At 41.7% G+C, this 15,000-nt stretch overlaps 1 protein-coding gene across 2 annotated transcripts in view; it reads left to right on the top strand.

Moving 5' to 3' along the window:
• gria4a (glutamate receptor, ionotropic, AMPA 4a) overlaps positions 1-15,000 on the top strand; it is a gene marked incomplete at both ends in the record, with an annotated part of 168,574 nt that overhangs the window by 137,269 nt on the left and 16,305 nt on the right. For both annotated transcript variants that reach the window (XM_083637609.1, XM_083637608.1), the window contains one exon: positions 9,794-9,992. In XM_083637609.1, coding sequence (XP_083493735.1) covers positions 9,794-9,992 — 199 coding nt within the window. The remainder of the gene's footprint in view (positions 1-9,793; positions 9,993-15,000) is intronic.

The following is a 15,000-nucleotide window of genomic DNA, read 5'->3' as shown; positions in this document are numbered from 1 at the left end:
CTGTGTAAACAGTGTAAAGTGGGCTCTAAGCGTCAGGGGCAGTTGCCCCCTCAGATTAAAAAAAAAAAAAAAAAAAAAATTTTTTTTTTTTTTAGGGGGACCAAATTTTAAGGGGGACAAAATGTCCCCATGTCCCCCTTGTTCCGGCGCCAGTGCCAGACAGGCTATAGATCGTCACACAAATCATGATAGTTTCATGTTTAGAGAGAAAAACACTTTCTCATAGCACCTTTTTATCTGTGACCAGCAGGTAGCAGGCCAAAAGTCACTCAAGTCACAGTTGATCAGTCGGTCGGTCCCAGAAATGTCAAAAAAATGCTACTATAATGTTACATTGTAACTTAGTGTTGGTAAATATTAATATGTTCATAGACCTATAATGTTACATTGTAACTTAGTGTTGGTCAATATTAATATGTTCATAGACCTATAATGTTACATTGTAACTTAGTGTTGGTCAATATGAATATGTTCATAGACCTGATGATAGACCATGATGTGGATTTCCCCTCCTAATCCTGCCTGCAGGCAGGATGCCTTAAGGCGCTGACAAGGTTCTCCGCAGCCTCGACTTGGAGCCTTGCCGCCGATGAGCGGCGACAGTGAGACTGTGCATACTCGAACGTAACTCGTCCAAAACACGTCCAAAACGTTATCGTGTCGTTTACCAAGAACTTGCAATCATGGCGGTGTCCCTCCATTTCAAAACTCATTCCGGTGAGCCTGCAGAAGGCTTTGCTAGATGAGGGACAAGCACTGTTAAATGAGGAAATAACATTTCCTCATTCCTCACAACAAGGAGTTGACGCCACGGAGTCACAATTTCGAGGAGCTGCACGCCCCCTACGCCGAGCTGCGCCAATAGGACGCCCAGCTGCGGCGACCCCCTCGGCGCAGTCAGCGCCGGCGATTTCACCCAAGCATAATTTGCGCTTTACGTACGTGCTTATGTGCAATAAAACATGCATTTACAATACATCCTATAATGTGTCTTTTAAAAAAAGCATTGAGGATTTCCTAGTGCCTAAATTGACCAATATTATACTCATATCGTCATGGTTACAAATCCAGCTGATAAGTATTCAATCGATCAATCAACTTTATTAGCATACACAAGGTCCATAGAAAAACAGACATGAACAATTAAAAGAACACACAAAAACTCAGTAAAATTATTTACTGAGTTAAATTCCACATCTGTGATTGGTATCTCACAGCACTGATACCAGGATTGGTCAGCAGCATGATAATGGAATTCTGAGAAACATTCAGACGACAAATACATTTGTGCATCAAATTTCTTAAGAGCGCTTGAAAAGTGCTGACACCTGCATTACAAAACAGTTCACTTGCACTACTCCACCTGGGTTTTTTCAGCAATATCCTCATACAGTCATTGTAAGCGACCTGAAGATTGAGGAGGCTAGCTTTTTTTATACTTAACCCACAAGGGGGCAGTGTAAATAGGGGTACAGTAGGCCCTAAATAGATTCATCTTTACAACATCAGAACAAGAGTGAAATTTCCTTACCAACATGTTACTGAGCATATAACATACGCCGCTGTCTATACATGTCATCATCATCAGACATTTTATCTGTAATAAAGTGACCCAGATATTTTGTTTTATCAGATAGAACATTCTCTGACAAATACAAAACTTTAGTTCTACAAATCATAACAACACTCTTTTTAGCATTGTATTTGACATCAAATTTGACACCACATAGATGGAACAAATATTCAGTAACTGTTGAAACCCAGCACTACTAGTGGGGGAAATTGCCAAATCGTCAGCATACATAAGATGGTTTACCACGGTGTTGCCAATCATACAACCAGTCCTACAGTGTCTTAGCTGGTCAGATAGATCATCCATGTACAGATTAAAAAGATCTGGGGAGAGTAACCCCCCCTGCCTCACCCCATTACCACCCCATTGGGGGTGGAGACTCTATTTCCCCCGTTGCACCTGCATGTTCTGGTTGGCATACCAGTACGCCACGATACGTGTTATACTGCCAGGCACACCTCTTCGACTCAATTTTAAAAACAGTTTCTGATGGTTCGCTCGATCAAAAGCCTTGGAGGCATCAATAAAACCAATTAAAACAGAAGAGTTCTGCCTTCTATATGTTTCAACCACTTCTTTCACTTCTATTTTAACATGGGCCTGGATGAGTTCTGATTGGCTGCGATGGTGCTGATTCATTTCAGATAACTGCAGGAGTGTCCAAAGCAATCATCACCGTTCTAATGAAGGTGTTCTAAAACTGTATGTGTTGAGTTATCAGTTGATGCGCTCAGCGTGACATATTGTGTGATCATGTACTGCTGTGGATGTAATAATAGACCTGAGGGATCTGTCAGACAGATATATCTTACTTAGAACAACGTGGAGATAGAAACACAGTTTGGTGTCTACCACTGATATGCATTCCTGATTGGCCTTAAACAAATCATGCCTCAGCACAGAACAGATTCATCTCTCTGGTACAGTGTATTCATAGAGTACTATTGTACAGAAATCGCTGCCATTTGGTTCTTCAGTGGAAAAGTCTATGGGGTTTTAGAATGGGGATTTCACTTAAATGTATAAAATAAGGTCTGTGGTTAACAAACGTTTATGGAAACGCGAATGTGGGTTCAGCATGATACTCTTCACAAACGTGAATAACTTTTATGCCTTTTGAAGCGTTAAAAAAAAAAAACTGTCATTTCCACTGAAGAACCCGGAAGTATACTTCCCGACTCATTCCTGCGGCTCTCTATATTTCCTTTTTTCTTTTACCTTCCAGATATCGAAACAATCAAACTACAATGTCTACCTACTTTAATTTATTTTATTTTGCCTTTATTTTTAACCAGGAAGTCCCATTCAGATTCTAAATCTCTTTTTCACCAAAAAGAGCTCAAATTATGTGAACTTTAAGAAGAATTTTATGATTTTGTGATCTTAGACTGTTACAGGCATTGCTGCAAAAGTGGAGTGCTGTCAAAAAAAAGAGGGCAGTTTACAGATAATGGCATTGTAATGGCAAGCTGAGATGAAAAGACATCAACAGCGTGTTTTGAGCTGAGATCTACTCAGGAGCCGCAGGTGCTCGAGCAAGACGTGCAACGGCTGTTCCAGCTGCACAACCACACGGCTATATTTCAGCTATACAAGCAGGGTGTCAATGACGTCTTTTCAAGTCAACTTAGGGCTTGTGGAGACATTACGCCAGGTGAGCAGTTTGGAAGCATTTTATGTGTTGTTTTTCTCCTGTTGTTTGTTTTTTTTACATTTTTGCTCGTGACCTTGTTCACACTCAGCAGCAGACAGCTCTACACTACATGTACTTGCCTGACCCAGCCGGTCTCCGGCCGGCACCGCACCGGCTGCATTCTACTGCATGTAGTACACTGACTGCTGACAAGTACCTCATACAACCCCACAGCAAACCATCCAAACTATCCCTTTATGATTTATTGTAGACACACAGTGGCTTTATGTGTTTGCTTGTCGTTTCTTTAGCATTGCATTTCCCTCTTGAACAATCTCTCCATCTCTGACTCTCTGTCTCCACCCTCCCTCGTTCGCTTTTGCCTCGGCTTGCTTTCATTCATCTCTCTCTTTCTCTTATCCATTTAAATCCCACGCTCACTCCATCACATTAGATTAGAACACTGCCACAGCTCGTTTACCAGCTAACCAATCAGATCACACGCCCTCGTTGGCCTCTCTGGGAGACCGGATCGTGTATAAATGAGTTTCTGAATACTCATCATCCACACACACCCTCCTCTTCCTCCTCACCACCATCATCATCGTCGTCATCATCATTATTATCCTCAACAAAAATGTAAAAGAAACAGCGTTAGCATCATCATTGAAATCATCGTCTTTAATCATATTATTAGCATTATATCATCTCCGTCATCAGCGACAACATTGGGTTGCTAACAGCTTGTGAAATGAATGCTTGAAGCTGTTCATTGAGAGCCTTGGAGCCTTCTTGTCGGTATGCTTTTTAAATTTGAACTAACAGCATCATGAGTGCACACCTTCCTCCGCCAGTCCAACTTACAGTCAGTTAAACACTCGTCTCCATTGTCGAGCTAATAAGTACAACACCAAACGCAATCTCTCCCTCTGGAGAATCTCTCTCACTGTATCATGCGGCTGTCATTAATTCAGATAAACAGATCGATGCCTCGAGGGCACGCACTATCAATTCATATTTGTGTGTTAGGATTAAGCTGCATGTGAGCTGGCTTTTCAACAGCAGGAGAATGAATGCAGAGCTGCTCCTAAAGGTGACAATTTATGCTGAGTCAGGCGTCACTGCACCTCTCAGCCTCTCACTCCTCCCTCTGGTGCACGCTGTCTAAGAACCTGCACACGCTAAAAATAACTCTTATTACTGCCTTCACATGCTGTCTAAGAACCTGCACACGCTAAAAATAACTCTTATTACTGCCTTCACATGCTGTCTAAGACCCTGCACAGGCTAAAAATAACTATTATCACTACCTTCACATGCTGTCTAAGAACCTGCACAGGCTAAAAATAACTCTTATCACTGCCTTCACATGCTGTCTAAGAACCTGCACACGCTAAAAATAACTCTTATCACTGCCTTCACATGCTGTCTAAGAACCTGCACAGGCTAAAAATAACTCTTATCACTACCTTCACATGCTGTCTAAGACCCTGCACACGCTAAAAATAACTCTTATCACTACCTTCACATGCTGTCTAAGAACCTGCACAGGCTAAAAATAACTCTTATCACTGCCTTCACATGCTGTTTAAGAACCTGCACAGGCTAAAAATAACTCTTATCACTGCCTTCACATGCTGTCTAAGAACCTGCACATGCTAAAAATAACTCTTATCACTGCCTTCACATGCTGTCTAAGACCCTGCACACGCTAAAAATAACTCTTATCACTACCTTCACATGCTGTCTAAGACCCTGCACACGCTAAAAATAACTCTTATCACTACCTTCACATGCTGTCTAAGACCCTGCACACGCTAAAAATAACTCTTATCACTACCTTCACATGCTGTCTAAGACCCTGCACACGCTAAAAATAACTCTTATCACTGCCTTCACATGCTGTCTAAGACCCTGCACACGCTAAAAATAACTCTTATCACTACCTTCACATGCTGTCTAAGAACCTGCACATGCTAAAAATAACTCTTATCACTGCCTTCACATGCTGTCTAAGACCCTGCACACGCTAAAAATAACTCTTATCACTGCCTTCACATGCTGTCTAAGAACCTGCACAGGCTAAAAATAACTCTTATCACTACCTTCACATGCTGTCTAAGAACCTGCACACGCTAAAAATAACTCTTATCACTACCTTCACACGCTGTCTAAGAACCTGCACACGCTAAAAATAACTCTTATCACTGCCTTCACACGCTGTCTAAGAACCTGCACACGCTAAAAATAACTCTTATCACTGCCTTCACATGCTGTCTAAGACCCTGCACAGGCTAAAAATAACTCTTATCACTGCCTTCACATGCTGTCTAAGAACCTGCACATGCTAAAAATAACTCTTATCACTGCCTTCACATGCTGTCTAAGAACCTGCACATGCTAAAAATAACTCTTATCACTGCCTTCACATGCTGTCTAAGAACCTGCACACGCTAAAAATAACTCTTATCACTGCCTTCACATGCTGTCTAAGAACCTGCACAGGCTAAAAATAACTCTTATCACTAACTCTTATCACTGCCTTCACATGCTGTCTAAGACCCTGCACACGCTAAAAATAACTCTTATCACTACCTTCACATGCTGTCTAAGAACCTGCACAGGCTAAAAATAACTCTTATCACTGCCTTCACATGCTGTTTAAGAACCTGCACAGGCTAAAAATAACTCTTATCACTGCCTTCACATGCTGTCTAAGAACCTGCACATGCTAAAAATAACTCTTATCACTGCCTTCACATGCTGTCTAAGACCCTGCACACGCTAAAAATAACTCTTATCACTACCTTCACATGCTGTCTAAGACCCTGCACACGCTAAAAATAACTCTTATCACTACCTTCACATGCTGTCTAAGACCCTGCACACGCTAAAAATAACTCTTATCACTACCTTCACATGCTGTCTAAGACCCTGCACACGCTAAAAATAACTCTTATCACTGCCTTCACATGCTGTCTAAGACCCTGCACACGCTAAAAATAACTCTTATCACTACCTTCACATGCTGTCTAAGAACCTGCACATGCTAAAAATAACTCTTATCACTGCCTTCACATGCTGTCTAAGACCCTGCACACGCTAAAAATAACTCTTATCACTGCCTTCACATGCTGTCTAAGAACCTGCACAGGCTAAAAATAACTCTTATCACTAACTCTTATCACTGCCTTCACATGCTGTCTAAGACCCTGCACATGCTAAAAATAACTCTTATCACTACCTTCACATGCTGTCTAAGACCCTGCACAGGCTAAAAATAACTCTTATCACTGCCTTCACATGCTGTCTAAGACCCTGCACACGCTAAAAATAACTCTTATCACTGCCTTCACATGCTGTCTAAGAACCTGCACACGCTAAAAATAACTCTTATCACTGCCTTCACATGCTGTCTAAGAACCTGCACAGGCTAAAAATAACTCTTATCACTAACTCTTATCACTGCCTTCACATGCTGTCTAAGACCCTGCACACGCTAAAAATAACTATCTTATCACTTATTCATGGTTTTTGGAAATCGTAACATACATTTGAAGGCACCGGTGGAATTAAAAATAGATAGTGTTAGTTTAGAAAGAGTATATGAGAACATATTCCTGGGCGTCATAATCGACCACAACTTCAGCTGGAAACCCCATGTCAGCTATGTCAGGTCCAAATTAGCAAGGAGTGTGGGGTTACTGGGTAAAACGAGGCACGTTCTGAACCATAAATCACTGTATACACTGTACTGCACTCTCATTCTACCATATCTAATCTACTGTGTGGAGGTGTGGGGAAATACCTACAAGAGCACACTTCAGACAATAAGCACCATGCAAAAAAGAGCAATTAGAATAGTGAACAATGTAGGCTATTATGAACACACCAATGACTTATTTTTAAAGTCACAGACATTGAAATTTAGGGATCTAGTGGATTTCAAAACTGCACAAATAGTGTTTAAAGCAACACAAAATCTACTGCCAAACAACATCCAAAAAATGTTCAATGATAGAGAAGGGGGATATAACTTAAGAGGGAGATTTAATTTAAAACAGCCGATTGTGCACACCACTAAGAAAAGCATGTGCATTTCTGTCTGTGGAGTGAAGTTGTGGAATGGTTTACCGGAGGAGTTAAAGGAAAGCAAAAATATTGTTCATTTTAAGAGAAAGTTGAAACACTTTATACTGGAGAAATATAGAACTGATGGTTAACTGTCTTTCGATGATGTATAGTTCAAATGCTAAAAATTAGGGCTGTGCCGATTCACTTATCTCCCGATTCGATACTATCACGATACTTTGGTGCCGATTCGATATATATTGCGATTCACGATTATTGCGATTCTACGATTATTGCGATTCGATATTACGATTTATTGCGATTTTTGTTTATTTTTTTCTTTTATTTTTTCAGTTTGTTTGCTTTTTTACACTAGATTAGAACATGGGAAAAGTTGAATCATACACTAGAGACTGTATATTATATATCATGAGTAGGGCTGGGCGATATAGTTAAAAACAGGGGCGGACTGGGATCATAATTCAGGCCGGGCATTAGATACCAAGCAGGCCAGGCCGATATGGGCCAACGCGCGTGAAATTTGGGCCGTTTGAAGCCAGATTTGGGCCGTTTGAAGTCCAATTTTACAATGAGATGCACCCACTTTAACCCTGAAGTGTAATTATTACTTCAGACTAACTAATAAAGTAATAAAACCACTAGTAAACCAGTAGGCGGCGCCTAGCCTGCTGTTCAGTGAGTGGCCTGACTGCAAGCACCAAAAAAAAAAAAAAAAAAAAAAAAAAAAATTTTTTTTTTTTTTAATTTGCGATTATCGATTCTGGAATAAAAGATCGATCCAAAAAATCGTGACATTAAAAATCGCGATACTTAGGTGAATCGATTTTTTCTCCCACCCCTACTAAAAATGTATATATGACGTATAGATCAAATGCTTAAAAAAAAAAAAAAAAAAAAAAAAAATTGCTTGCTGTTTTTGTTAATTTGTTCGTTTGTTTTTTTGTAATTAGACCATATGGAAAGTTTGTAATTTATAAGATGAACTGGGTTAGGGCATTTACAAGCTTATAGCTTCAGCCCTAACCTTTTCGGCCAGCATCGTATGTTTGTTTTGTTTCGCATGTTTGTTTGTTTTTTTGTGATGTGGCGCGAAATAAACTTTATTCATCACTGCCTTCAGATGCTGTCTAAGACCCTGCACACGCTAAAAATAACTCTTATCATTGCCTTCACATAAACATCTGTCTAAGAACCTGCACATTCTAAAAATAACTCTTATCACTGCCTTCACATAAACATCTGTCTAAGAACCTGCACACTCTAAAAGATTATCACGTGAACATCTGTCATCTTCACAGGACTCTTATAGTGGGCTTCATAGTAGTGTGCAGAAAGATGTGGTAACCCCCCATATTAACCTATTCTTTGCTAAGTCTGTTTGTCTATAATGTAGACCGAGACAGCAAATCAAAGTATACACATTTAATTTGCAGATTATTAAGTTGTTGTTGTTGTTGGTGGGGTTTTTTTTTTGGGGGGGGGGGGGGGGGGGGAGATATTTAAATTATGTCTTACAACTTTATGAGTGTATTTATATTTACACTATGAGGTCAGCATGAACTGGAAGGTATTGTTAGTACTCTTTTCTTATTGCGTTCAATAGTTAAAATGTAATGAAATAATTTGGATAAATTAAATAAACTAAACTAAATAGATAAAACAATTAATGTACCCTCTCAGAGAAAAATGTTCATTATTTCCGTGCAGTCTCCATTAGTCTACTGCACGTGAAATGTTTCCAAGAAGAGCCAGTCTTGTTTCAAAGTGAAAGTCTTTCATGTTCCCTGGAATTGTTGAGTCAGTGGCTGTGAGGAAGTACAGTTCTCTCTAAATGGATCACATGTGCCATGTAGGTAGGAATGTTAGTGTGAACTTTCCTTTTGACTGATTTTTTGCGCGTTTTGTTTTTTTGCCCGACAGGAAAAGGGGTTCACTTGACAAAGAGAAAAGCCAAATACGCAGGATTGCTTTATCATTTTCTTTGAATATGATGGCCCTCGCCCTTTGATGTGTTTTGTTACGTTTGTCTTTCTCACTCCGTCTTTGTAGCTGCATTAAAGGAAAAAGTCTCAACGTTGTCCGACTACTTCCTGTCTCTGCTCCTCTCTCTCGCCCTCACGCTCATCCCTGCTCGCTCTCCTCCTCTGAACTCAATGGAAACAATGGAGCATGCCAGCCACTTCTTGCTCCCATTCACATTCACAATAGGCAGATAAAGAGTAAAGAAAGAGATAGAGAGGGATGGAGGTGCGCCCAGATTACAATCTGTTTCATGTTGTTGTTATTGTTTGTGTTGAATTGCTTTGAAGGTTGAAAGATAATTACTTTGGCGATGCTGTCATTTCCACGGTCATGCCGGTGGTGCCTGAAATCCCTTGCAAATGTAGTGCTGCATAATCTCTTATATCCAGGAACTAACTTTAATTGTGTTTTCTTTTCTCCCCGCCGTTTCTTCTTCTGCTTCTTCTTCCCATAATCTCGTCTAATCTCTGCAGGTCTCTGTCAGGGCGTATCGTTGGCGGTGTGTGGTGGTTCTTCACCCTCATCATCATCTCCTCCTACACAGCCAACCTGGCTGCCTTCCTCACTGTGGAGAGGATGGTCTCCCCCATAGAGAGTGCCGAGGACCTGGCCAAACAGACAGAGATCGCCTATGGGACGCTGGACTCTGGCTCTACTAAAGAGTTCTTCCGGGTAAGGACTTCCTGACACACTACTCACTCACGTGATTGCGTCAAACGCTACTTATTCCCATTAAAGGCTGAGCTGATGAAGTCGCTTTGGAAAAAAGTGTCAAAAAGAATTAAACGCTGATCCCAAATAGACGCCGGTCTCGTATAAACGCCGGGTCTGGAAACTATTTTTGGTAAATAAACGCCCAGCCGTTTATTTGAAATTTTATGGTAAGTCCAAGAACAAGATTTTATTGACTTTGTATATAATTTTTATACATCTTGCCAAAATGACTGCATTTGAAAATTAGCCAGCTGGCTAACACTGGCACATTTACATACATGTTGATTAATGTGTGTTTGTGTGTAGAAATGTGTATAAATAAATAAATAAACATAAACATAAGAATAGAAACAGAAAAATACAATGCAATCGATAGATCAGATAGTAATTCATACAACCCATCATACACATGCACAAAATACACAGCGCAACGCATCACACACATACAGTACTGTATATACTGTGCAGTGTTGGGAGTAACTAGTTACTAAGTAACTAGTGTCAAAAAGAGTTACTAAGTAACTAGTTACTGTAACTTAACTACTTCTTGCAGTAACTAGTAATCTAACTAATTGTTTTTCAAATTTGGTAACTCAGTTACAGTTACTACAATAGTAACTGGGCTAGTTACTAGTTACTTTAGGACATGAAAATAACGGACAATGTCAGAGGATTACCCGGTTTCTGATCATCAGACCTAGTCCGGGGAGAGAGCTGCAGCCAGAGCCCCAGAGGCTAATGACCTTGATAGGCTATAAGCCTCCCCAATAAGTGAAAGTTCAATGCCACACTGTGGCACAGCAACACTAACATAATGTGTGCATTAATAACAATCGAAGCACACTTTTAAAAGTAACGCAAAAGTAACTTTCCCTAGTAACTAATTACTTTGAAGTAACTAGTAACTTTAAAGTAATTCAATTGCTTTTTGAAAGAAGTAACTAGTAACTGTAACTAATTACCAATTTTCAGTAACTTGCCCAACACTGATACTGTGCATTCAAAAGCATGTCATGCAGGCTCCAAATCTAAAGAGTCAAGATGAGATTTTATTTTGTCAATGGCGGAGACAATCTAATGTGGTGTGTGAGGCTGTTCTGCTGTCCGAGCTGCAGCCGAGACTCTAGAACAGCCAAGAGGGGGATTCTCTATCCTAGACTGAGCAGATGCTCTCCTCTCTCACCACAAGAAGAGGGTCATCTTACCACGGAGTCATTAGGTCTCTGTCAGATGAGCTTCCGACCCGTCTGTCCTGCCCCTGCGACTGTTGAAATCAGGGTGCAAAGGGTTGAGTAGAGAAGTACAGTAGGCGGCCGGATATGTGAGAAGGCACCAGGGGGCGCCAGCCCATTCAAAGCCTTCATCACGATTAAAAACAGAATCTTAAAGCTAATTCTGAAGCAAGGATGGAGGTGATGTTATCTCTTTTTCCTGGAGCCAGTCAAAAGCCCAGCAGCAGTGTTCTATACTAGCTGTAGGCGGGGACAAGGACCAGAGTGACTAATGAGAGTGAAAAGGAAGTTACAATAATCCAGGTGGGAGGAGATCATTACTTTCTCCAGATCTTGACCAGAGATAAAGGTTTTAATTTGGGAGATGGCCCTGAGCTGAGAGGAGCTGGCTTTGACTACCCAAGGTTATTGGTTTGTCAAACTTGAGGGCTGAACTGAAGATAATGCCAAGATCTTTGGAGGAGGATTTTGTATCAGAAGAGATTTTGCATATAATTGGATGAACTAAGATTCTCACACATTTCCATTCATGATTCGAGTAGAACCGAGCGGAGATCACGCACCACAAAACTGTGACATCACGGGTTGGAATCCAGGCGGGCACCTTTGTCACATGTCTCTCTCACCCTTCTGCTATAATAAAGCGAAAGAAATAGTAAAAGAAGAATCGATAATTGCAGGATAGTGGAGCTGACCGGACTGGAGTCTCTTATAGGGAGAGGACAGTGGAGTGGAGTAGACTAGAGCAGTGCTTCTCAAATGGGGGTCCGGGGACCCCCAGGGGTCCTTGAGGGGGTTCCAGGGGGTCCCCAGCCAAAAGGGGGGTCATTTATTTTCGCTCTAATTCCATTCATAAGTAACACAATGACAAGAATGTATGACTATTTTGGTCATGGTTTCATACTTTATCTGTAATAAAATATCTAAAATCAGAAATCGTATCAAGTAGGGGACCCTGGGACAACATCTTATCAAATGGGGGTCCGTGGTAGGGCTGTCACTTTTTCCCAAAATAAAATTCGAACAAACTTTAATTGCCCGAAATTCGTTAGAATATATTCGAAGTTTTTTGGTTAATTAATTTTTTTTTTTTTTCCCCCAGTCCAGCAGCCTGTTGCACCAGCTGAACGTAAGTTCTGTCTTAAGTTAGGGTGTAAAGTCCACACTAACTGCTACGTTCAAACTAGTTAGTTTGACACTAAAGTTGTGTCTTTGTTTGGTTGCACCACGGAGACGTAAGGTACATCTTAACTAGTAGACCCTAAAGTCCATACTAACCAAAATAGTGTCGCAGACAATGACGTGTACAGTATCTGTGACCAATCAGTGAAAAGCACGGTGGAAACGGTGTTTATTTATGGTTGTTTAAGTAAGTGGAGTGAAAACAGGACATGTTGCCCACCGCAAATTAGTGCTTTCATATTTCATCAACACTAATCAAATGAGAACGTTATTGAGTAACGTTCGTTTAGGTTCATATTACTGTTAACGTTTATCTGTGAGCTCTTCATCAGTATTGTAGGCTATACCACCATCCTGCCTCACTAAATTGTTGCGGTTATTTTAATTTGTATGCAGTGCTGCAGCTTGTGGGAAACAAAAGCGTGAGTCATAAATATCAAAGGGTGTAATTTATCACGGAGAGCGCGTTGCGGACGCAAAACAACGATGCGCCACGGTGCCAAGTTGCAATCCGTGCCAACTGCTATTTTACGGAGGACTTTACACCTAGTAAGACGTAGGTGTACATTTTAAGTTCTAACTTATGCCTACGTTGTAACTATTTCACTTACGCACAGCTGGTGCAACCCACTGCAGGCCACCGGGCATCAGCCCGACGTGTTAGCTTGGACGCTCACAGTCACAACACTGCCTCACAAACTTGGCTGCATCCAACTCGAGACAACTTTTCAGACCCTGGAGACAATCTCTCAGAAGAGACTAACGCGACAAATCTGGAGACTTTTTCTGACATGGGAATAACATTACCAGCAAGCAGCAGTTGGTTAATTTTGGTTCATAAAAAAAAAAAAAAAAAAAAAATCGAACAGTCAATTTACATATCGAACACGAACCCCTCCCCCACATTCAAAGTTGCATTCGAATTTCGAATGAAAAGTGACAGCCCTAGTCCGTGGTCTAATTTGTGTCAGTTTAGGGGACCTTGTCCTTGACATGAAAACATTTGAGAACCACTGGACTAGAGTAGACCTGGAATGGCTTCACCCACTGACCCATTCACACACATAAATTGCAATTATACAAGCACTCATATATACCCACATAGAAACACACACACACACACACACACACACACACACACACAGACACACACACACACACACACACACACTCTGAGTGTGAATAGTGAACGCAAGTGCACGATGCTGATTAAGATACCGTATAGATTTCATGCAGACGTGGGCAAAATATCCAAATCATCTGTGCACACAAAGCAAACACACACGCTCCTCACTTAGTCATGCTCTGTAGGAAGATGCAGGCCGGACGTGCAGCAGCTCTTGTGTGCTCATGCATTGTGTGTGTACATACCGTGTGTGTGTGTGTGTGTGTGTGTGTGTGTGTGTGTGTGTGTGTTCATGAGTGTGTGTGTGTGTGTGTGTGTGTGTGTGTGTTCATGAGTGTGTGTGGGGGGGGGCGGGGGGCATGTGTCTGTAGCAGACAGTTTGTGCTTCTGTGAGCGGCTCTGGCATGATCAACATAACGAGCGCGGGCTGAAATCTGTGGAGGGTGAAAAAGCAATTTACTCTCCCACAGCTGAGGGGGCTTCGCCACCGCCATTAATTATCTCTGTGTGTGTGTGTGTGTGTGTGTGTGTGTGTGTGTGTGTGTGTGTGTGTGTGTGTGTGTGTGTGTGTGCGTCCGTGCGTCCGAGTGTGTGTATTCAAGCACTTATGCCTGCATTTTCAAGCATGTATGTCTTCCTGTATGTATGTGTGTATATAATATACACATTATGTGTTTGTGTGCGAGCACGTGCCCGTGTGTTTGTGGCTGTAAGGTAGAATTGGATGTGTCTATAGTAAGTGTGCGTAGAAGCGTTTTGTACGGCACAGATGTGCCTGAAGGTGACTTGCAGCATCCATTTGCCCTTTACAGCCTCACTCATTGTGAAGGAATGTGGAAGAGTCTCGCACCGCTTTATCAGCAGCCATCATCCCTCCAAGGCCAGACGCTGCTCTATACGTGCACAGACATCATCTCATATCTCCCCCCTCTCTCTCTCTCTCTCTCTCTCTCCTCTCTCTCTCTCTTCTCTCTCTCTCTCTATCTCCCTCACACTCACACACACACACACACACACACACACACACACACACACACACACACACACACACACACACACACACACACACACACAAACACAGTAAAGCAGAAACACTTTTGTCTGGGTCAGGTAGAGAATAATCATGTGAATAGAGTGAAGGATAGGGAAGAGATGAAGGGGAAGATAGATGGATGAATGGAGACAGAGCATGAAGGGAAGAAAGGAGAGGAGGATGGGGATGGAGAGAGTGGGCTTTCTTTGACCTGCGAACGAGTTTGGGAGGCAGAGGGAAGAAATACAGACTGGTGGAATGGGTGGAGGGAGAGGAGAGTGGAGGAGAGGAGAGGAGAGGAGAGTGGAAGAGAGGAGAGGAGAGTGGAGTGGAGGAGAGGAGAGGAGAGGGGAGGAGAGGAGAGGAGAGGGGAAGAGAGGGGAGGGGAGGAGA

The sequence above is a fragment of the Poromitra crassiceps genome (assembly GCF_964638095.1).
Source record: "Poromitra crassiceps genome assembly, chromosome: 5".
NCBI classification, from domain to species: Eukaryota; Metazoa; Chordata; class Actinopteri; order Beryciformes; family Melamphaidae; genus Poromitra; species Poromitra crassiceps.
This window is presented reverse-complemented; position numbering and strand designations above follow the sequence as displayed.